This window comes from Moschus berezovskii, chromosome 12 (genome assembly GCF_049115385.1).
Source record: "Moschus berezovskii isolate FMDL1 chromosome 12, NW_MosBer_1.0, whole genome shotgun sequence".
Taxonomy (NCBI): Eukaryota; Metazoa; Chordata; class Mammalia; order Artiodactyla; family Moschidae; genus Moschus; species Moschus berezovskii.
The window spans coordinates 33,575,856-33,599,869 of record NC_142471.1 but is presented as its reverse complement, the minus strand read 5'-3'; the positions used below and the strand labels follow the sequence as shown (position 1 = coordinate 33,599,869).

The window sequence follows — 24,014 nt, the reverse complement described above, 5'->3', positions numbered from 1 at the left end:
ATTCCTCTCCCTCGTTAGTTAGTAATAGCTTGATTGAGTATTGAGAGCAAGCCTAAAATGCTGCCATCAGCACCAACTACCCTTTAGATTAGCACACAGCTCCTATTCCCTTGAATGTAGTTAGGCCAGCTTAATGTCAAGGCATAAAAAAGATACTTGTTAAATAATTTCCCAGAGCTCCGGCTCAATCTTTAATTTGTTTTTATTTTTCCCCCTCTTTCCCTCTCGTCCCTCAGTCTCATTTTTGCTTCTCCTTTTTTTTTTCTCTCTCTCTTTCCTCTATGCCAAAGGGTACGCCATTAAGTCGGGCTGATTTAAGGGCCGTCAACATCAACCTCTGTGACATGTGCGTTATCCTGTCAGCCAATCAGAATAATATTGATGATACTTCGCTGCAGGACAAGGAATGCATCTTGGCGTCACTCAACATCAAATCTATGCAGTTTGATGACAGCATCGGGGTCTTGCAGGCTAATTCCCAAGGTAAGGACAGCCTGTAATACTTCTCTGCTGTGCCTACAGGGGACAGGGGATGGCAAGAGGGATATCCTTCACTCAGTAATTCAAAGAGGCTCACATCAGCCTGCCTGGTAGTGAAACCTGCCGTGGCTGCCACAGCTTTCAAAGGGGCATCTCCTGCCTCTTCTTGCCAGCCCAGGAAGCGGGCTTGAGACCTGAACACCCACACTCACAATAGACTGCCTTCCCGAGAATAATCCAGCTTTTAAAACACCACCCCCTCAGCCTTCCCAAACAGTGGCTTCATGACCAAGGTCGCCAGCTAAATGTCAGAGCACTAAAACAATGCTGGCCAAACAGTTCCCAGTGTTTCTACCTGACACATATTTTTGCCATTGACCTGGGTTAAGCTTTGCCATTGTTATAGCTGCATGGGGGTGTTAAGCTTTGCATTGTTATAGGCTGATCAGGGGATGGTGGTCTCTGGAGAGTGAGGACTATATGGACACTCAAAGTCATTTAGCAAGAGGTGACACTTGTCAGCCCAGGAAGCGTTCTCTGTAGGAGGCACGGTGGCTTTAAATGACACATCTGCCATCTCTGCTCTGCCCCAGTCTTTCTTGTCATTTGCTCTGGGATCCTGGGCAGATGGTAACAAGTAAAGATGTTGTCTAGGAGTCTCAGAGAAGCCGCACTGCTGAAACCCTGCAACAAACAACCTCACTCATCATGGCCTTGACAGGATAGGATGGGAAGTATTTTCTGCCAAGTAACACCTCTGTGTGGGTTTGCCATGAGCTGGAAAATCATTGTCACACATGGTCTGCTGGATGGGTGGCACTGGGTGCCCAATGGGGACCTGAATGCCATCACCCCAAGAGTAAAGGTAGAGGATGCATGGCCCATGAGAACTATAGCCATTGGGCTGCGAAGCCCCATCTTAGTGATATGATAAAGCTCCATCCTGCAGCCTAGGCCTATGTGCCACATTAACTTTTGTCAACTCAGCATCACCACAACCTCCTTCTGAGGTCTTCTCAACATCACAGTGAAGCCAGGAGCAATAGTTCCTAGAATCCCTTTACCTGCATGGTTCTGGGCTGGAGTCTACCAATGAGAGAGGACTCTAGGGCCTATCTAGATGGTAGAAGAGAAAAAGAAGCCTTAATTCTTGGGAGGCAATTATAGCCAGACCTTGAACAGATGCAAGGTTCAAAGCCACTCTCAGTGGAAACTTTGGCAACCATTGATTTGCTACTTGAAATGGAGACTGGGGTGCGAGTTTCCCTGAGGGTCCTGAGGTTCTGGTGAAGTTCAGGAGAACTCCCCCCTTGGTGTTGCAAGTGAAATGGATAATGGTGACCTCTTTGACTTTGTTCCTCCAGCCCTTCTCAAGGCAGCGTCAGCCTCTAATTTTCATCTTACCTGTGGCAGAGTGGCTTCTATTCTTGACATACCCTGGTTGATACAGCCTGTGTCTTGGTTTTGGCCTCTCCCCTCCACCCTCCTTTGTCTTGCCCCTCAATTTAAATCTTGGTCTCCCTTTGCTCAGTCATGCCTGCTGGACAGAGCAATGTGCCAAGGCCCTAACAAAGAGCCTAAACTCTTTCCTGCCTCCTGCATGGCCTGCTCAGGGAGCTGAGATGACATAGGATGAGAGGAAACAGTGAGCTGGTCTTCTTGGAGAAGGAGGAGGCAAGCTAGGTTTTGGTTTCTGCCTTTAAGGAGTTGATCTTCACTGTGTGTCTTCCCACCCATACCCCAGCATCACACAGGGACCATGCAGAAATGCAGACTGTCATGGTCAGAATCTGCATCCTAACAGCATCCCCAGGTGACTGTGTGCACTACTTTAAGGCACAATAAATGTTCACATTAGCAGCATGGGGTCCAGTGGACACTCTACCCAACCCTATTAGATGCCCCTCTTCTCCTGGCAGGAACTAGCAGAGGGAATGGAAAAAAGTAGAAGCAGGGGAAGTGCTCCCTTCAGGTGGAGAAGGAATCAAATTGGGGGGCAGGTGGGCAGGAAAAGACTCCCTTTCCCCAGCATGCCAGTTTCCTCCCATACAGTAATCATGATTTTCAAGGTCGTAGTTTAGAATCTTGACATATAGTATAGTCACATATACATCTGACATTGGTGTTCCTTCCAGCTCTCTTAAACCTTTTCCCGGACTCTCAGATCCTATTTAATGGCCAAACTGGTTTTAAAAAAATGTTTCCCCTCTCCTCTTCAGATACTCACTCAATTTTCAAAAGCCTTCTTTACAGTTTTTATCACAGCAATAAGCTAGAAAAGTAGATCTTGGAAGGAGAGAAGGAAGAATAAGGGAACTCTTTTTTTTCCTGCAATAAAGCGGAGCTCTTCTTTTGTGTAAACACACACACACAAACACACACACACCCCAGAAGAGGCAGAGGATGTGCTCTGTGGCTGGTGGTAGTCTTCAGAGACTCCTGGTTGGCACTGGAGTGGAGTGTACATCCCCCAGTAACCAGCAAGCATTTAATTCAACTCTTAATGAAGGACTGTTGAAGCTGTAGCCTCACTGAGTCCGTATTCCCCCTTGCTTTCTTTTTCTACCTGCTTTTCTCTTGTTCTTGATCTTCTAACACTCCCCTGTTAGAATAGTGGTGGCCCTGTGGTGGCTATCGACGTAGGAAGTCACTCCTCCCTGATGGGTGAGTGTTGTAAATTCACCTCTGGTTGCTCACTGTACAGCCCACTTCTTGGGTTCATCCCAGTCCATGGGATCAGATGGACAAACTAAGATTCCAACTGCTCCCCCTCCTTGAGGCCCTGGTGACTGACTAGAATGCCCCCTGCTCTCAGATACTTTTGTTACCTTTCATCTGGGCATTTGTCATGACCAAACTCAAAGTGGATTGGAATTACCCTGGGTCAGAAAGATCCCCTGGAGGAAAAAATGGCAACCCATTCCGGTATTCTTGCCTGGGAAATCCCATGGACAGGGGAGCCTGGTGGGCTACAGTCCATGAGGGTCAGAGAGAGCTGGACACAACTGAGCGATTGAGGTTGATCGCCACCCGCGACTTTCATCACTCTTTTGTAGTCCTTATGAGATCCATTCCTTTGTTTTACCTTGAGAGCTATATTTCCATCTCTCCAGAATATAGCAGGTCAGAACTGTGGACCCGGGACAGATGTGTGTCCTCTGGGGCCACAGTATCCATGCAGCCTTACGGCAAGTTGTTCTAACGTGAACTGAAACAAGATGTGTCTTAGCATTGAGGAGGCAGAGTCTTCCCTGGGATTTGTGTCCAGACACTTGACAGTGCGTGTTGTTTGCTCTCCTAGACTCACAAAAGCTCTTTTTCCTCTTCCCTTTTCACATTCCCTTTTGGTGTCACTGTTCTAGCCCACATGGTGTCAGGACTGGCCCAGCGTAGGGATTCTGGACCAGATACTTTCTGAAAAGATCTGAAATGTGATGGCTGGTTGTCAGAAACAATTACAGAGAGAGGTGGCATACTCCATGCTGGACGGTATATCCAATGTGACAGTTGGGTCTATGAGATGCAGTTTTAATATACAGCAGGCAAGACTGCAGTGACAATTATATAAAGCAGGTGAAGCCGCTTCTTGCTGGTCAGCAAACATCAGTTCAGAACCACTTTACAGCTCTTTACCAGCAACTAAGTGCCTTTATTTACAGAGCGCCTGTCACTTCCCTTTGGCTGGAGAGCTGGTGTATTATTTAGCACGCATTTATCTGGGGAAAACATTTCAATTTAAATCAGCTGGTACAACAGTGGCTCTTGCCAGACTCTCTCCCTGCGGTTCTAAAAGATAGGAACTGAGTCCGATCTTGCAGTGGAGGGTGAGCAGAGGGAGGAAGGGTCTTTTCTCAGAGAGCTGCTTGAGTCAGACCCTGAAAGGAAGAATCATGCGATTGAGTTTCCCATTATGTGTTTCTTGCTGTTAAAGTAGAGTTGATTTACAATGTTATATTAGTTTCAGGTGTACAACATAGTGATTCAATATTTTTATAGATTATGCACCATTTAAAGTTATTATAAAATATTGGCTTTATTCCTTGTGCTGCACAATGTAGCCTTATAGCTTATTTATTTTATGCATAGTAGTTTGTGTCTGTTAATACCTTATTCCTGTCTTATCCTGTTCTCTTCCCTCTCTTGATTGATAACCACTAGTTTGTTCTCTATATCTCTGTTTCTGTTTTGTTATATACATTCACATGTTTTATTTTTTATATTCCACATGTAAGTGATAACATACTATTTTTGTCTTTGACTTATTTCACTAAGCATGATACCTTCTAGGTCAGTCCATGCTGTTGCAAATGGCAGAATTAAATATTTTTTTAATGACTAATATTCATGTGTGTGTGTGTGTGTAGGCCACATCTTCTCTATCCACTCATCTTTTGGTGAATGCTTAGGTTGCTTCCATATCTTGACTATTGCAAATAATGCTGCTATGAACAGGTGGAATTCATGCATTTTTTTGAATTAGTGTTTTTGGGTTTTTTTTTTTGGATGTATACCTAGGAATGAAATTGCTAGATTATGTGGTAGTTCTTTTTGCTATTATGCATTTATATCTAGTTATGAAATGAGCATCTATAATTTCTTCCTGCTTAACCTTCTAGTAAGAGCAAGTTTTACGGGAAAGAAAGAGGAAAAAATGAGTGGCCACTATGTGTCAGGCACGATAGCACCCAGAACACAAATGAGTACCATATTGAACAGTGCAGATCTAGAGCATAGGCTTATTGCCTTGCTAAGCGTTTGGATTTATATGAATATGATGATTAAATCTATCTTTTGAAAAGATGATAGCAAAAATATGACTATGGTTTAGAGATGGAAAGAGATGGTGGCATGAGCTACCTGAGAAGACTACTTCAGTGGACTAGAAGGGATCGGATGAGGTCTGACAGGACAGGTTAGTGATGTTACTCGTGAAGATGACAGAAATTGAGATAGATCTGAAATAGAGAAAACAGCTGTTGAAGACTGGTTGATGGGAAGGAAGTGTGGATGAGCAAGGGTGAGGAATTGGGAGTGCATTTCAAGGTTGGCCACTGAGTAAATGTAAAAGTGATTAAGCAAAGGACCCAGAAGAAGAAACAGGCTTGGGAGAGAAGGTAAAAATTTTGTCTTGGTTCATTTGTGTTGAAATTTTCTGGATAATATCCAGCAAGAAATAAGAACATATGGTTATAAGGATAAAGTTAGGTTTGAAATTATAGACTTGGGGGTCATTGGTGATAGACAATGTATAGGCCTTGAGGATGGATGTTTCTCAGGGAGACAAGAGGGCAATTAAGAGAAAAGGGGTCAATATGGAACCTTGGGAAAAATCATCATTGAAGGGACAAACAGAGGAAGAGAACCCAGTGAGAGGGCTGAGGACAAAGATTTAGGGGAACAGGGGTAGGTGGTATGAAGGTAAATGAGAAGAAAGTTGAATAAATTCCAGAGCCACCATCTAGTGTCCTTATTGTTTGTCACTATGCATGTTTTCTTGAGTAGACTCTGGGCTCTCTGAGAAACAAGGAGTCTTCCTTATCTTGCTCTTCTTCATGTCTCCAGTTTCTCTAAGCACAGGACCTGACACAGCGTTGGCATGCCACAAGAATTTGCTGGGCTGAACTGACTTGAAAGGAAACAGTGATTAGCACTGTCAGATACTGCAGAAAAGTCAAGTAGACAAGGGCCTAAAAATGACAGCAGTGCATTTGACCCTCAGGAAGTTCCCGATGATATTAGCAAGAGCAGCTGCTGTGGCTTGTTACTGGTAGAAGCCATCATTCAGGCGGCTGAAGCCTTAATGGTAGGTAAGAATTGGAGACGCTTTATTACTCTTTCTAGTGGAGATAGGGAGAGAAATGGGATAGTTCAGAGGAGCTCAAAGAAAGGAATTCCTTTTTGTTTTTAGAAGAGGGAAAAATATGCCATAGTTGTTGCTGTGTTAGACTAGGGTGAAGCCCCAAAGAGGGAGAGAGTTTGAAGCTGTAGGACAGAGTTGTTAAATGATAAAGAGGAAGCCAGTGAGAAGCGGGAGAGATCAGGTGACCTTTAAAAGGGTAAGAATGACTCCTGTTCCTCTGAGTCAGAGGGCTTAATGGGGAAGATGAAGCTGGAGGAAGCTTCTGTCTGATGGCTCCTCCTTTCTTTATGAAGCAACCAGCTTATCCTTCCTTGAGGAGTTAAGGAGTTGGACAGTTTGGACAGGGAACTGATGGTAATCAAGGGTCAGCGCAGAGATCATGGGAAACGTGTAAGGACATGATTGGATTTAGAGGGGGCTTGTAGGCAGATAGGCCAAAAATGAAGCAAGAATCAAATCCCTGTGAGGTCAAAGAACAGGATTGTGAAGTAAAGGAGTAGGAGAGCCAAAGGGTGGGAGGTTTGAATAGAGAGAATATGTGATGACCTCAGAGAATGAAGTGTTCCTTGCAGAGCCAGAACAGAGCATGGTGGTATTGTCCTGAAAACAGTTCTTCTCCACAAGGACTCTGAGCCCAAAGCAAAGATCACTTGGTCACCACCAGCACCATCACTACCACCATTGCCACCACCCCTGATAACAACATAATAATGCTTATGCTTTATGAACATTTCCTGCCATTCTGTGGTAGGTATTTTGTCAACCAAGACAAGAAGTATTTCTCAGAGCACCAGTTTCTAGTCTTGGCTGCATGTTATAATCACTTGAAAAATGTTAAAAAAAAAAAAAATCAGTGCCTTGGTTGCCCCTTAGCAATTGTGATTTAGCTGGTGGAAGGTTGTACATCCTGTGTATCAGGAGTTTTTGAAGCTCCCTGATGCGTCCCAGGTGCAGCTAGGGTTGAGAACCACTGTCCAGAACCACTCCTCTGGTCAGTCCTCAGAGGAGATGAATGAAATAAGAAGGTTACCTTGATTGTAAAAAGGAAGAAACAGGCTTAGAGAAGCTAAGTAATAATTTTAACCTGAACCTCCTGCTTTCCTGGAAATCCTAACCTTTAAATCACTTTGTTTCTTTAGAACAATTCTATTGTCTTGACAGGGCTTCCTGGGTAGCTCAGTGGTAAAGAATCCACCTGCCAATGCAGGTTTACACAGGAGACTCAGATATGACCCTGGGTGAGGAAGATCCCCTAGAGAAGAGAATGGCAACCCACTCCAATACTTCCTGCCTGGAAAACCCCATGAATAGAGGAGTCTATCAGGCTAGAGTCCCTGGGGTCGAAAAGAGTCGGACACAACAGAGCAACTAAGCATGTATGCATGTTGTCTTGACCTGTTGGTCTACATTCTTCTTTTTGTATATTTTTGGGTGATCATTAGCTTTCCCAATATTGAAAATCCTTAAGTGGAAAAAGGGGGTGAGGGAGTGCAATGGGCAATCAGCTCTGTCTTCTGTCCAACTGGCTATGTTTGTCATCTTGTTTCTGTCATATGTTTCCAAGTGAAAAGTAAAGGATATTAGTTGCCCAGTAGACAGACCTTCTTTTTTTTTGAAAGGTGGCAGGGCTGAGATCTAGGACTATATAGCTATTAAACAGCAACATTACTTACCTTCAAGCCAGCAGCATGCTTCTCCCAGTGTCTGGATCTCTTCAAGAAGATGGAGCGGGTGTATTTTCATGCCTGGGCTAAATTTGGTTGTTGATGTTAGGGCTCCTCTCTTGTCCTTCTTCCTCTTATATGCTTTGCATTCATCTGATTCATGCTATCTGTCCTGAAGTTGTCAATCCAGTCCCGCAAACATTTGTTGAACATCTGTCATGTACCCAGACTGTGCATGGCAGGCACTCTTGAGGAGTCAGAGTCATAACGCACATTCTCGGTCTTTGCAACTTCCTAGCAAATATATAACTCTTCTTCAGAATGCTGATTGATTCCTGTGAGAGAATTACGACCTTCTGAGGCTAACACTGGGGGCAAGAAGAGAAAGAGAGTGGGTTTGAGAGACACTCTGGAAAAAAAATGCACAGGCTTTCAGTAGTTGGAAACAAATAGAACCGGCTGTCATCAGAGAGCAGAATGGCGGTAAGGAGGACAGAGGTACAGGGGGGCGTGTTTGAGGGACAGCAGTCAGTACAGTTTGGCAGGAACGTGGTGTATGTATCAGGGAGCAGGGAGGCATGAGGCCGAAGTGTGGGTTGGGCATTAAGGAACTTTTTTATTTTACTTAAGAAGCTATAAATAATGTTTTATGAGTCTGTGAGTTAGGAAGCTATAAGTAATTCAGTAGGCACTAGGGAGCTACAGAAGATTTCAAAGCAAGAGAGTGATGGGATCGGACCTGAGCTTTAGGGAGATTGACCTGGCAGCCGAATGAAGCATTGTTTTGCCTGGAAAGAAGAGGATGCAGAGATACTGTGTAGGAACGGTGGTTACCCAGGAGGAGATCAGGAACCTTGAATCAGAAAAAGAAGAGGAGAATCTCATGTGAGATGAGATGGTAGAACAGACTCCATGAATGAATGTGAGCTTCCTTCCTGGTGATGGAAGCCAGGGCCCATGCATAAGAAGAAGCTTATGGAGAGGAGAGACTGGCTACAGGAGGAAGCAGTGTTGGTCAGTTGGTTGTGTGGGGTTTCAGTTATGATTCATTTCTGCATGGACTCAGTGGAAAAATCCATGTGGGCCTGAAGATGGATGGAAATGAAATCCTGAATCCAGGAGAGGGTCACACTTAGAGATCCACCCCCTTGCTCATGTTCTAGGAGTGGAGAAGAGCCTCAGGGGAGAGGATCCTGAAAGCAAGCTGAAACACAGAAATCTGAGGACCATCCTAGAAAGGACAGAGGAAACCCAGAGAAGCCAGAGAGTCACAGACTGAGCTGAGCTCTCAACGTCCTTGAGGAGGGAGGAGCATGTGTCTCAAACTCCGAACAAACGTCCACTGCCTATTTTCCTCTAAATAAATTTGTTTATGTTTTATGCCTTCTTATAGCCACAAGTTTAAAACAATTATAATGGACTTACATAAACACACCAGCAGGCACACAAGCTTGAGACACTGTACGTGTGCACACACACACACCATAGTTCCTCCAGCCCTCAGTGACCCTCAGGCACAGTTACACTAAGTAATATCCATGTAGAAGCATATACTCTCCTTTGTCTGAATTTCAGCAAAGGTTAAGAGCCTCAAGTGGGGAATGACATTTTTCTTTGGAAGTATGGCTGTAGTCCTTGGAGAACCAGCATTAATTGGGGGCACAGGGTACATCCTAAAGTCTGAGATAGTTTTTACTGTTCCAGAGAAGAAAATGTGACTTCTGCTTTATATATGAGGGAGATCATATGAATTAAGATCTCTAAATTATATTGGACAACAGGAGTCCAGATTCAAAAGGGACCTTCCCAAACTGGAACTATGGGACAAAATCCACATAATGGAATGGAATGAAGACCACTCAGCATTAAGTTTCAAATAATTGCTCAAGACAGGCTGGATAAACCTTGCTGATAGAGGTGCAGTTTATTTGGAGCAGTGATTGTTTCATCCTGGCTGGTCTGAGAGGGAGTGTGTCAAGAGCTGTGAAGATCTGAAGGAAGGCATTGACAGACAGGGAACGCTGCCAAGGGGACAACCAGAATGGGGAAATGCTTGACTATGTGTCACTTGCCCAGGGGTTAAGAGAATGAGGCTACGGACTGAAAGGGTGATTTTAGCCTCTGCTCCATGGAACAAAACCGGGATTGATGGCTAATGATTAAGGAGAATCAGATTTTAACCTTGCAGAAGAAAGGCATGTCCAGCACAGAATAAGCTGCCTAAAAAGATGGTGAGAGTCCTATCACCACATGACCATTTGCCAAAGGCAGGCTCCTGGCATGATCTTTTCAACGGCAGGGAAATTGAATGAGATGACTTCTGTGGTCCTTTATAACCATGGGTCTCTGTTATTTTCTTGATTTTGATGATATAGAGCTCTGTGTTTTAGACAGTCTTACTCCAGAAGGAGGGCTATACTCCTTGGCAGAATTGAGGTCATACCAGGTCTCTTAGTGGAAACTTTCATGCTCTTCCAGAATGCACTGTCTTTGTATCTGAGATGGGGGGTGGCCTGCATTGGGGTGAGCAGCTGCACATCTGGCTTTTGCATTAATTTGACAGACCACCCCCATCTTCAACTCCCATGTCACCCCTCAACACCTGCCCTTTCCAGTTTTCTCCCTTCCTCCCCTCGCCCAAGCACCCCTCCCACCCTGCACACCAGGACTTCTCTCTCTTGCAAGTGAACCTATACACATATCCTACACACATTCTCCCTCCCTGAAACCAGAGAAGCCTTTTTTTTCAGCCTCCCATATAACATTTCATTACCACAATATTCCCTCTCAATTTTGAACTGGTGGTGGGGGAGAAGCCATTTCTCTTTATACCCACCAAACGAACAAAGCTCAGCGCTAAAATATTTTTCTTCAGTTGTAACTGAAATGGCTGTTGGCTTCCATCCCAAAAACCAGAAAGACAATTATACTTAACTGTTTAGAGATTTATAAATACCACACTGGAGTAGCCTCTAGGTAGTAACTTTAGATACCCAGCCCAATAATTTTCTTTTATTGGTTTGTGATTTAGATCTTATTTTGAGTCCTCTATAATAAGAGGAGTACATTTCATTAAAAGAGCTTACTAAACAATAAAGAAAATCTGGCTTAGGGCTCTGAGCGGGTCTCAAGTACAGAAAGGGGCCTGCCCCATCCCATTTCTTATGTAGACATCATGAGATGGATCTCAGCACAGTGGGGCACATGTATTTCAGCAAAGCAGCCATTGCAGCCATTTTCTAAGTGACTTCAACTTGGGAGAATTTTTCCTACACAGCATATTTCACCACATGAGAGATGCTCTGAAGACTGCCATCTACTATTCTGGCAATTGATTGACAGTGAAAGAAACAAGGAAAAACCACCACCATCACAATCTGTAACAGGAGATCAAGGGAGGAAGGATACTTTCCGAACCTGTGGAGGCTTTTGAAGTCGCTCAGTCGTCTCCAACTCTTTGTGACCCCATGGACTGTAGCCCACCAGGCTCCTCCCTCCATGGGATTCTCCAAGCAAGAGTACTGGAGTGGGTTGCCATTTCCTTCTCCAGGGATCTTTCTGACTCAGGGATCGAACCCAGGTCTCCTGCATTCCAGGCAGGCACTTTAACCTCTGAGCCACCAGGGAATCCTGTGTAGGCTCTTAGACCCTCCTTAAAAAGAGGTCTAACTGGGGGAGTAGAAATGGGGAAGAGAAAGTCAGAATGGACAGTATCACTTATTCCTTCCAGTGGCCTGCTTAGCAGAATTCGCTTCCTGACTCAGGCAGTGCACAGCTTGGGACAATTGTAGTGAGAGGAAATCTGAGCTTCAGAGACAGAAAACAGATGTGGGGAGGTGTTGGGGTGCGGCTGAACTCATTGTCCCAGCATCAGGCTTTCATGAGCTGCTTAGCTACTCAAAACTCATGTGCCTAGTTAATGCTCTTTTTAAAAAAAAATTACACTTCCCCCTTTTATCTTCGAATGAATCATGTACCAAGCACATTCATAGGCAATATCTCATTTAATCCCCCCAATACCTGCTCAGGCAGATGTAATTTCTTTCTATTGTACAGATGAGAAAACTGAGACTCAGGAAAATACAGCCACTTTGCCCAGAGCCTTTTAGCTCATTGGAAAAGACCCTGATGCTGGGAAAGACTGAAGGCAGGAAAAGTGGATGACAGAGGATGAGATGCTTGGATGGCATCACCGACTCAATGAACATGAATTTGAGCAGGCTCCAGGAGTTGGTGATGGAAAGGGAAGCCTGGCGTGCTGCAGTCCATGAGGTTGCAAAGAGTCGGACATGCCTAAGTGACTGGACTGAACTGAACTGATTACACAACCACACTTTTCTCCTATAGGACAATTTATCTGGGCCACTTTTCAGCATAACATACACCCTGAAATCCTAGATTCTGAGAGCTACAGTAATCTGTTCATTCCCTGCTTTCCATGGAAAATTCTCCTCTCCAACTCTCACATCCATTCATGACTACTGGAAAAACCATAGCTTTGACTAGATGGACTTTTGTTGGCAAAGTAATGACTCTGCTTTTTAATATGCTGTCGAGGTTGGTCATAACTCTTCTTCCAAGGAACAAACATCTTTTAAGTTCATGCATGGCTGCAATCACCATCTGCAGTGATTTTGGAGCTCCCCAAAATAAAGTTTGTCACTGTTTCCATTGTTTCCCCATCTATTTGCCGTAAAGTGATGGGACTGGATGCCATGATCTTAGTTTTCTGAGTGTTGAGTTTAGGCCAACTTTTTCACTCTCTTCTTTCACTTTCATCAAGAGGCTGTTTAGTTCTTCACTTTCTGCCATAAAGATGGTATCATCTGCATATCTGAGGTTATTGATATTTTTCCCAGCAATCTTGATTCCAGCTTGTGTTTCATGCAGGCTGGCATTTTGCATGATGTACTCTGCATAGAAGTTAAACAAGTAGGGTGACAATATACAGCCTTGATGTACTCCTATCCCAATTTGGAACCAGTCCATTGTCCCATGTCCAGTTCTAACTGTTGCTTCTTGACCTTCATATAGATTTCTCAGGAGGCAGGTAAGATGGTCTGGTATTCTCGTCTCTTTAAGAATTTTCCACAGTTTGTTGTGATCCACACAGTCAAAGGCTTTGGCGTAGTCAATAAAACAGAAGTAAATGTTTTTTTTGAATTCCCTTGCTTTTTTGATAATCCAACGGATGCTGGCAATTTGATCTCTGGTTCCTCTGCCTTTTTAAACCCAGCTTGAACATCTGGAAGTTCTTGGTTCATGTACTGTTGAAGCCTGGCTTGGAGAATTTTGAGCATTACTTTCCTAGTGTGTGAGATGAGTGCAATTGTGTGGTAGTTTGAGCATTCTTTGGCATTACCTTTCTTTGGGATTGGAATGAAAATTGATCTTTTTCAGTCCTGTGGCCACTGATGAGTTTTGCAAATTTGCTGGCATATTGAGTGCAGCACTTTCACAGCATCATCTTTTAGCATTTGAAATAGCTTAACTGGAATTCCATCACCTCCACTAGCTTTGTTCTTAGTCATGCTTCCTAATGCCCATTTGACTTCGCATTCCAGGATGTCTGGCTCTAGGTGAGCCAGATAACCACACCATTGTGGTTATCTGGGTCATGAAGATCTTTTTTTGAATAGTTCTTCTGTATATTCTTGCCACCTCTTCTTAATATCTTTTGCTTCTGTTAGGTCCATACTATTTCCGTCCTTTATTGTTCCCATCTTTGCATGAATAGTTACCTTGGTATCTCTAATATTCTTGAAAAGAGATCTCTAGTCTTTCCTATTGTTTTCCTCCTATTTCTTTGCATTGGAAAGGGAGGTTATATAATCAGAGAAGGTAAAAGAAATCTTATCATCTCACTGATTCACTGAAGCCCCTGATGAGATTCCATATGAGGATCAACAGTTCTTTACCTGAGCATTAGTTTTGTAAGTTGCCTGAGGTTAGTCCCTGCTCTTTCCATGATCCGTGCCATTATGACACTATAGGGATCTCTAGGCAGAAGTGACATAGATGTGTAAAATGAATTGTTTGACACAACTTGAATGTACATATTTAATGATACGGGGGCTGGAACATTCTAGAGTACCTTGCAAAATGCATGGTGTGAGTTCTTTGTAATTGCTGAGGCATGAATGAGATCCATATGCTATGAAGATAGCATGTCTGCCTCAGGCTAGCAAATGAACCTAGCCAATTATCCTGTGTATTTTTGTCTCTACCCATCCTTTTCTTTAAAAAAAATTTTTTTATTTGCTTATTTATTTGGCTGTGCCCGTTCTTAGTTGCAGCACCAGGGATCTTTGATCTTTATTACAACCTGTGGGATCTAGTTCCCTGACCAGGTATCAAACCCAGGTCCCTAGCATTGGGAGCACATAGTCTTAGCCACTTAACCACCAGGGAAGTTTCATTACTCATCCTTTTATCGGCAAAAACTCATGTGAAGTCCTAAAATTTTATTTCCTTTTTTAAAAAAATGGCCCTGCCAAAAAGTCAAGTGACTTATAAATGACTTTAGTTTTGGAGTGACAGAATATTTAAGGGTATGAGTGGTTATACTTCAAGGAATGTTCTAGAGGAAATTATTCCCCCACTGGAAAAGCAGTATAGTAGTCATCGAGCATCTTGTTACATATCTCCTGTAAAGAGTTTCTCCCGAATATCCTAAGTTCCACATGGTCATCACCACACAGTGTGTTCTGAGAAGGCAGAAGTTGCTTTAGGCTGCGATGCTCCAGAGTCAGTGGAGTTGAATTCAAAAATAGGTGTGATTATTGTAAGTAAAGGGGCTACAGATGGAAAGGGCTGAGGCAAAGTGAGAAAAGGCATATAAGCAGGAAAAGTCAAGTTTATTCACAACAGAGCACTTGGCTATATGTCTACTGATGACAAAGCTGAGGGGCTTAAAGATCTCAAAGTGTCAAAGGAAATGATTGTAGGGGAGATCACTGTTAACTTGGATAGGCTCTCAAAGAATGGCCTTTTCTACCGTCTTACTGACCTCCCCTCTCCCTCCCACTGTCAGGCATTTAAATGCTTAGCATAGCACCTCACACTAGTAAATACTCAGTAGAGCTTGGTGGAGTGAGTAGATACATGATTTAATCCCCATATCTGTTGTTTGCAGTCTGCTAAGCCTTAGCTTGCCCTCCAATGAGATAAAGCAGTTCAATCCCTCTGTTAAATACTACATCCTTTCCTTCCAGGCTTCAGCCACTCTATGTTCATTTGCTAGCTGGGCACTGGGCAAGGGTCCCAAAGGTCAAAGACGTTGAACTTGTTAATAAGAGCCAGGGTCACACTTGTCCAAGAGTTTCTCTAGTGCAGCTCATCCAATTCTTTTAATCTATGCTAATAGCTCCTGATCCTCAACATTTTACTAGCCTCACTGCAGGTATATTTCACTGTACCAGCCCAAGGCCTGAGGAGGCTGTAGCATTGAAAGCCTCAAAGTTCAGTAACATACAGAAAACATCTCTACTTTGTGCCCTAGGGAGCTTGGAATGGTTTCTCGGAGCTTCCCTGGCCACATGGAGATGGATGCTGTCTCCTCTCAGCAGCTGATGGGCAGCCAACTGTGCTCTATAGCCTGGGTGGGGAGTAGGCAGGGGCAATCCAGCAGATGGGTTTCATTGCTCTGCCTATTGATGGTGAGGGCTCCCCACGTGGCGCTAGTTATAAAGAATCCTCCTGCCAATGCGGGAGAAACAAGAAATGCAGGGTAGATCCCTGGGTCAGTATGATCCCCTGGAGAAGGCACTGGCAATCCACTCCAGTATTCTTGCCTGGAGAATACAATGGAGAGAGGAGCCTGGCGGGCCACAGTCCATGGGGCCCACAAAGAGTGGGACATGATTGAGCAACTGAACACAATAATGGTGAATCACAAGTGGACTGTCAGAGGGATGATGCCATTGTGTAGGGTCAAGGAACAAAGTTTTAAATCCTACTTAAGTCAGTCATGTGGTATTTAACTTTGGATAAGCACTCAGATTTCACTTCTTCATCCTAGAAACGGGGTTTGTTAGAGTGGCACCACCTAAATATCCTGAGGGACTGTGTGTGAATCCAAGGAGATGATGGCTGCAGAGTGGTTTCATAAAACATCAAGGGCTTTAGAGATTGCATTGTGCAGTCAAGTTAACCATGGTGTGTGTGGGCTCTAAAACTGAAAACTCTGATTTGAATGCAGCTCTGTTACCTACTAGGCCGGGACAAATTAGTTAACCTCTCTGTTCCTCAGTTTTCTCATTGAGAATACTAAATGTACCTGGTTCATCAAATTTCTTTGAGATATAAATGAGATATAGGACTTTCTCTAATCCATATGTTACCTTTACATGAGTCAGAAAAAGTCAATTCTTTCTTGATATACTTTACTTCCATCTGTTGAAAAATGCTCATAATATACTGATTATCTTTGAACAGTATGCTTTTCTACCTCTGCTGGGAAAAAAAAAAACATTGTAATAAATATGCAAATATATTGTGTCCACAGTATGAGTGATGCCCACTTGGAAGCTGTTGCTCAGTGTCTGACCTTCATAACCATACATGGCCTGAGTGGATGGTTATAAAAGGTGTAGTTAGAGATCAAGCAAATTTAGCCTTTTTGTTATTCAGTTCAGTCAGTTTGGTCACTCAGTTGTGTCAGACTCTTTGTGACCCCATGAACTACAGCACACCAGGCTTCCCTGTCCATCACCAACTCCTGGAGCTTGCTCAAACTCAAGTCCATTGAGTCAGTGATGCTAGCCAACCATCTTATCCTTTGTCATCTGCTTCTCCTCTTGCCTTCAATCTTTCCCAGCATCAAGGTCTTTTCCAGTGAGTCAGTTCTTTGCATCAGGTAGTCAAAGTATTGGAGTTTCAGCTACAGCATCAGTCCTTCCAATGAATATTCAGGATTGATTTCCTTTAGGATTGACTAGTTTGATCTACTTGCAGTCCAAGGGACTGCATTTGTCTTCTCAAGGGTCTTCTCCAACACCACAGTTCAAAAGCATCAATTCTTCGGTGCTCAGCTTTCTTTATGCTCCAACTCTCACATCCATACATGACTACTAGAAAAACCATAGCTTTGACTAGACAAACCTCTGTTGGCAAAATAATATCTCTTGTTTTTAATATGCTGCCTAGATTGGTCGTAACTTTTCTTCCAAGGAGCAAGTGTCTTTTAATTTCATGGCTGCAGTCACCATGTGCAGTGATTTTGGAGCTCCCCAAAATAAAGTCTGTCACTATTTCCATTGTTTGTCCCACTGTTTGCCATGAAATGATGGGACTGTATGCCATGATCTTTGTCTTTTGAATGTTGAGTTTTAAGTCAACTTTTTTACTCTCCTCTTTCACTTTCATCAAGAGGCTCTTTAGTTCTTCACTTTCTGCCATAAGGATGGTATCATCTGCATATCTGAGGTTATTGATATTTCTCCCAAAAATCTTGATTCTAGCTTGTACAACAATCTTTGATTCCAGGCCAACGTTTCACATGATGTACTCTGAACATAAATAAGCAGCGTGACAATATACAGCCTTGATGTTACTTCTTTCCCAATTTGGAACCAGTACATTGTTCCATGTTCAGTTCTAACTGTTGCTTCTTGACCTGCATACAGATTTCTCAGGAGGCAGGTAAGGTGGTCTGGTATTCCCATCTCTTGAAGAATTTTTCAGTTTGTTGTGATCCATACAGTCAAAGGCTTTGTTTGGCATAGTCAATTAAGCAGAAGTAGATCTTTTTCTGGAACTCTTTTGTTTTTTCTGTGATCCAAAAGATGTTGGTAATTTGATCTCTGGTTCCTCTGCCTTTTCTAAACCCAGATTGAACATCTGGAAGTTCTCAGTTCATGTACTGTTGAAGCCTTACTTGGAGAATTTTTAGCATTACTTTGCTAGTGTGTGAGATGAGTGCAGTTGTGCAGTAGTTTGAGTATTCTTTGACTTTGTCTTTCTTTGGGATCGGAATGAAAACTGACCTTTTCCAGTCTGTGGCCACTGCTGAGTTTTCCAAATTTGCTGGCATAATGAGTGCAGCACTTTCACAGCATCATATTTTAGGACTTGGAATTCCATCACCTCCACTAGCTTTGTTCATAGTGATGCTTCGTAAGGCCCACTTGACTTCACATTCCAGGGTGTCTGGCTCTAGGTGAGTGATCACACCATCATGATTATCTCGATCATTAAGCTCTTTTTTTGAATAGTTCTTCTGTGTATTCTTGTCACCTTTTCTTAATCTCTTCTGCTTCTGTTAGGCCCATACCACTTCTGTCCTTTATTGAGCCCATCTTTGCATGAAGTAGTCCCTTGATATCTCTAATTTTCTTGAAGAGATTTCTCTAGTCTTTCCCATTCTGTTGTTTTCTTCTATTTTTGCTATTAATATTTGATACTTTTTCATTTTCTTTCATTTGCTCACTGAAAATAGCAATTAGCAAGGTAGGGTTAGCCATTTGTATCCATCAACCAGATTTTCTGTTGATTCTGTTCATCAGTGGATATGCATGGGACGCTGATAGTGGTGGAACCCAAGGCCCCTTTGGGAAGTGAGCCATCAAGGTTAGGGAGACTTACAATAGCCTCCAGAGTGTTGAAGAAGAACGAGGGCAGACTGATTGTGACCACTGGAGTTTTCCCTCATAGACAGGCAGTGTGGTATCCCTCAGTGGAGCTCTTTTAGGAAGCAGAAAGGTGAGGCCTCCGCTTAGTGATAGAAGCCCTCACACACAACTGCTCTGAGGCAGTTGGTTATGGAGGAGCCATGACGATTAGGTGAAATGACATCAATCCAGAGCTGCTGCTGGCTGAATGGAGTTCATGCTGCTCCAGCTAGATGGTAGGTTTTACCCAGCCTTCCTCCTTTACCTCTTTTTTCTTCAAAAAATATAATTTAGGCTCTCAGCCTGGGACCCTGGGGACTGATTTGTTCTTCATTGAGAAAGGGGTCTTGCATCCTTTTAAAACCTAATAAAATAAATGGGTCCCTTTCCTAGTGCCCCTCCAAACCCCTACCACCACCATAGTCATGTCCAGCTCTTTGTGACCCTATGGAGCCTGCCAGGCTCCTCTGTCCATGGGATTCTCCAGGCAAGTATACTGGAGTGGGTTGCCATGCCCTCTTCCATGGGAACCTTGCCATAGGTCTGTGAAGAAATATTTGCATATACATTCAAGAAATTTACCAGGCCCAGTGTCTTCACCTGAGCTGCACAATGTAATCAACTGAGTGACTTTTTTAACCTTACCAAGTCCAGGCCACATCCCAGAGTGACTAAGTCAGATTCTGAGCATCAGAGATTCCAAGATGCAACTAGAGTTGAGAAGCTCAGGCCTCTGCTCTTCTTTATGCAAAGTGGTTTTCTGTGAGCCTCCTAGCAGGGCTGTAGAATCACTAAGCTCAAACCTCCTAAGGGTGATATCTGGGAATTTTGGAGGGCATCTGACTTTGACTCATGAACTTCCAGCCTTACTCTATTCCAATCCAGAAAGAACAGAGGGAATAAAGTAGGGGCGTGTGCATGGGAGAGATCAAGGCAGGTGGGGGCAGGTAATTCTCAGAATGCCCATCGGCAGAGGAAATGGAAAATTTTTGAAAATCAATCAGACTCTGGTTCTAATGACAAGGAAGGACAGTAAATAATGAAAGAACGTCAGGGTTGAAGTTTCACACTTAATCTATAAACCTACTTTTAATAGGCCCTTGGGTGATTATAAATTCATGATACCTTTCTTCTTATTGGATTATATAAGGCTGTTCCACATTTCTAAAGGCAGCCCAGGTGTGTCTCTTATTTATTTATCTATCCATTTATTTATCTATTTACATTTAGGATATTGAAGAATTTTTTTAAAGCCCTCTTTTTTATGAACATTAATTATATACTATGCAAGGAAACAATTGCCTGTACGTTATGAAATATTAAATCAAAATGCTTCCCATTCCCAGATGTCCCAGAGATAAATGCAGCAGTATATTGAAGCCCCTCTTGGAGCTGTTTTGCCTGCAAATTTATTGTTTTGTCTCCATTTTCAGAAAGCCCTGTTTTCTGTGAAGTATAGCACTCTAGGTAGTTTTTAAGGCGCAAACTCCTCTGGAGTTGCCTGTGTCGGCAACAACTCTTATGTAGATGGTACACGAGGGATGGCGTGTTGATCGGCTCCTTTAAGATGACAAATGGGCAGAGAGTGTTATTGTCTTTGATTGCACGCCTTACATCATCTGTATGTAGGAATAAGAGGGCCATACTTTATCTTTAGCCATTTTATAAATATTTAAGTCCTTATAGTTGCCTAAAGATATTAAAGCATATTTTACAGTAGTCGGAATATAAATATTATATATAGCACAAGATACCAAAGTAGTTTAATGAATTCGTAATTTTCTGTTCACATTTATTGGAATGTGTTTTATGTTCCAAAAGTTCCATTTAAAGAATAAGATACCATTCTGCTTCCTGACAACACACGAAGTGTTGGCTGGCGTTTTGGGCGGGGGTCTCAGTTCCAGTGTCTGTAGAGGCTTTCATTAGGAAGCAGGGAGGCAGGAAGTCAGGGCCCTGAGATATATTTCCCCCATCTCTACATTTAAAACTATATATAAATAACTTTTTGAATAAACAATTCTGGTGCTTATTTAAATCATTAAAGTGTTTCAGAGAAAAAACTTTTTATAGCCCCTTTCCTCTATTTCAAGGAGATTAATTCAGAGAACCTCAATCAGAACAATAAAGATGTAGTCTGCAATTTTCCCTTCCTCCCCACCCCCTTTCATAAACAGGGACACAGACCCTGATGGCCAGTATGCTGCCCGATTCAGGGTATTATTGAATAGTGCCTTCCTGATGCATGCTGAACATTTCTCTCTCCGTTAGAGTCCCCACTTGTTCCTTCCTTTTCCTAAGTGCAAAGAAGTGACAGGGAGACTATTACTGTACCTCTTTTCAATTTTCCAGTGAAATATAAAGACTTCCCTCTTTAATATTTCACAAAGTTTCTCCAGCTCCCGGCGGGAGTCCATGCTGGGTAATGTTCGCTAATTACCAACAACAAAACTAGACATACAACGCTGGTAAATTACCTGACCCTTTCCATTTTAATGAGACAACAAGGATTTCTCGAAGTGATGTTGTTTCACTGGTTAATGGTGTCAGCAATGTTGTAATTGTGGGTTGAGACACATTAGCTGAACAACCACATGTAGAAAGGGCTTTCTCTCAACAAGCCCTTTGGAGACTAGAACCATATTATCATTAAGCCTCTGTCATTTGCATGCTGCTAATCACTTACTTTATTATCCCGCATATCCATTGTCTTTCTTTAATTGCTCTTTAAATTAAAATTAAAAATAGTTCTAAAGCCCACAATGACTGGGATAGCATCTTGATTATGAAGATAACTTCAAGAAAATGGAACAGCTGATAACATATTGCCAGGATTATGAGTGAGTCCCACTGTTCTGTACTGTGCCTGCAGGCCCCAGGGGCCTAATTGTGGCAGTTTCTCTTCCTTCAGCCCACACTGTTTGTTTAATAAATGGTTATTTATGGCCTTTTCAGCCATTATAGCAACTTTGGAGAAAGTACATCCTTCTCATTGGTTTTGGCGCCGAAATTTCATTCTCTTGGCAAAGGTATAAAACAGAACTGAAATGCAGGATCTGTCCTACAAAGTGTGAGGGCCTCTGAGAAGAGATCCTCTTGAGTCTTCTTGTTAGTTTCTGTAGGAGCTTATTTTTTACATTTAGGGTCTTAAAAGAGACAAACTTCAGAGCTGAAAGAAACTTTAGAGTCATCCCCATTTTATAGATGAAGAAACTGAGGACCAGAGTGGCCTCTCTGACTATGATCACATGACAGGAGATGAAACCGGATTGTCTGTTAATGAGTGGATTGGATGCAGGGCTCCTGGAGGGGCGATTATGCTTTATGGGCTACTCCTGAGACAGGATATTATCTCATGCCTAGAGCAGGGATATGCACATTGCTCAGTTATTATGGTGCAGTGCATTTAGCACGTGTCTCTCATATGCCTATACTGATGTGTTTTTTGATGTGAAGTATTGCAAGCGACATAAAAGACTTGATGAGTTCGATCCCCGAGTCTGAAAGAACCCCTGGAGGAGAGCATGGCAACCCACTTCAGTATTTTTCCTGGAGAATCCATGGACAGAGAAGTCTGGTGGGGTCCAATCCATGAGGTCACAAAGAATCAGACATGACTGAGTGTCTGAGCACACAGCACATACGCCAGGATGCTAGAAGGAAGGGCTACTGTCTCTCACTTTTTCAAAAGATGATCCCAGAGATGACTGCAGACATTCCTGAATATTGAGTGGTCAAACTCAGAGTTATCATGGTTCTAATATTGCATACAGTTCCCCAGAATTAGGATGATAGATTTTTGAGAGCCAGAAACCATTGGGAAGCCATTGCTTTATCTGCCTCAGTTTTACACATGAGTAAACTGGGAGGGACTGGGGGCAGGAGGAGACGGGGACGACAGAGAATGAGATGGCTGGATGGCATCGCTGACTCGATGGACATGAGTGTGAGTGAACTCCGGGAGTTGGTGATGGACAGGGAGGCCTGGTGTGCTGTGGTTCATGGGGTCGCAAAGAGTCGGACACGACTGAGTGACTGAACTGAACTGAACTGAACTGAAACTAAGTTTGGATAACATGTTGAATATCTCTAAATTCTCACAGGGATTTAGGGGATAACCTGGAGCTAAAACCCATGTCTTTTGATTCTCTGTTTTTCTGTCAACATTACCAGTCTATCACTGACATCATCATCATCAAAAATAAAGTAGTATTTATAAAGTACTTACTCTGTGCTGGGCACTGTTGCAAGCAGTTTATCTGTATTTTTTTAACTTTTAATTTTATATTGAAAGAATAATATATATTTATTTATTATTAATTGTATTAATATTTTTGTGTTATAAATTTTATATTGGAGTGTAGTTGCTTAGCAATGTTGTGTTAGTTTCAGGTATACAGTAAAGTGATTCAGTTATACATACACATGTGTCTATTCTTCTTCATATTCTTTGGTAGTTATGTAATATTGAGCAGAGTTCTCTGTGCTATATAACTGTATCATTTAACTCATTTAATCTTCATGTCACATTACGCTTCCATTTTATAGATGAGGAGACTGAGACATAAAATTAAATTGCTCCAGATCACAAAACTAGAAACTGAAGGAGGCAGCACTCAACCTAAGCAGTCTAACTGCAGAATTTCGGTTCCGTGGTGTTAGGGCTCATTTCAGGATGTGGTCCGAGGGTACTGATCATGGTGTAAACAGAGATGTTCAAAATCAAACTAGCACCGGTCCGCCCCTTCTTTAGTGAAGATCTGTGTGTGGGGAATGCCTCACTCTCTAAATGCGAGATCCCAGTTCCATATTCATCTGCCAGCATCAACATATATGCAGGAAAGCCTTTAAAACTTCAAAGAAAACATTTACAGCGCTTTCTTTTAAAAGACTATCAAATGTTTGGAACCTTAGCCGCTATCTCCAGCCAGGCGTCCTGTCTCTAGAACCTGTCACAGACAGCTGGCAGAGAGTTGTCAGTGATGGAATTCTGTTCTTCCTGAATTGTAGGGCAATGCCTTGGACTACTTGGCAAATCCATCTTTTACAACTACTTAATTTTCTGGGCGCTTAAGATACCGGTGTTTTAGTTTGCTCATGATTTCTTAGCTCTGGTTTTTGCTTAGCTGGCCATTGGTTTGTATAAAACCAAACAAATGGGGCCCATTTGGCATTTGGTGTTTTAAATGTAAAAGGACATTTGAACTGCATGACAAATGCTGAAAAACAAAGCCCACAGCATTGAGAACATAAAGAAACTGTTTATAATGTGAAGGTGATTACATTTTCAGTCAATTTATCACTTTAATGAGCTCTTTGCATTTCTTTGATTAATGCTCACAAAAGTGGGAGAAAAAAATTGATGTAATGGAAACAAAACGGTATATAGTCTTGGCAGCA

At 42.7% G+C, this 24,014-nt stretch overlaps 1 protein-coding gene across 15 annotated transcripts in view; it reads left to right on the top strand.

The window, feature by feature from the left end:
* The window catches only part of KCNMA1 (potassium calcium-activated channel subfamily M alpha 1), a 775,740-nt gene that overhangs the window by 699,351 nt on the left and 52,375 nt on the right, over nt 1-24,014 (top strand). For all 15 annotated transcript variants that reach the window (XM_088842052.1, XM_088842055.1, XM_088842056.1 and 12 more), the window contains one exon: nt 291-483. In XM_088842052.1, the coding sequence (XP_088698178.1) occupies nt 291-483 (193 nt within the window). The remainder of the gene's footprint in view (nt 1-290; nt 484-24,014) is intronic.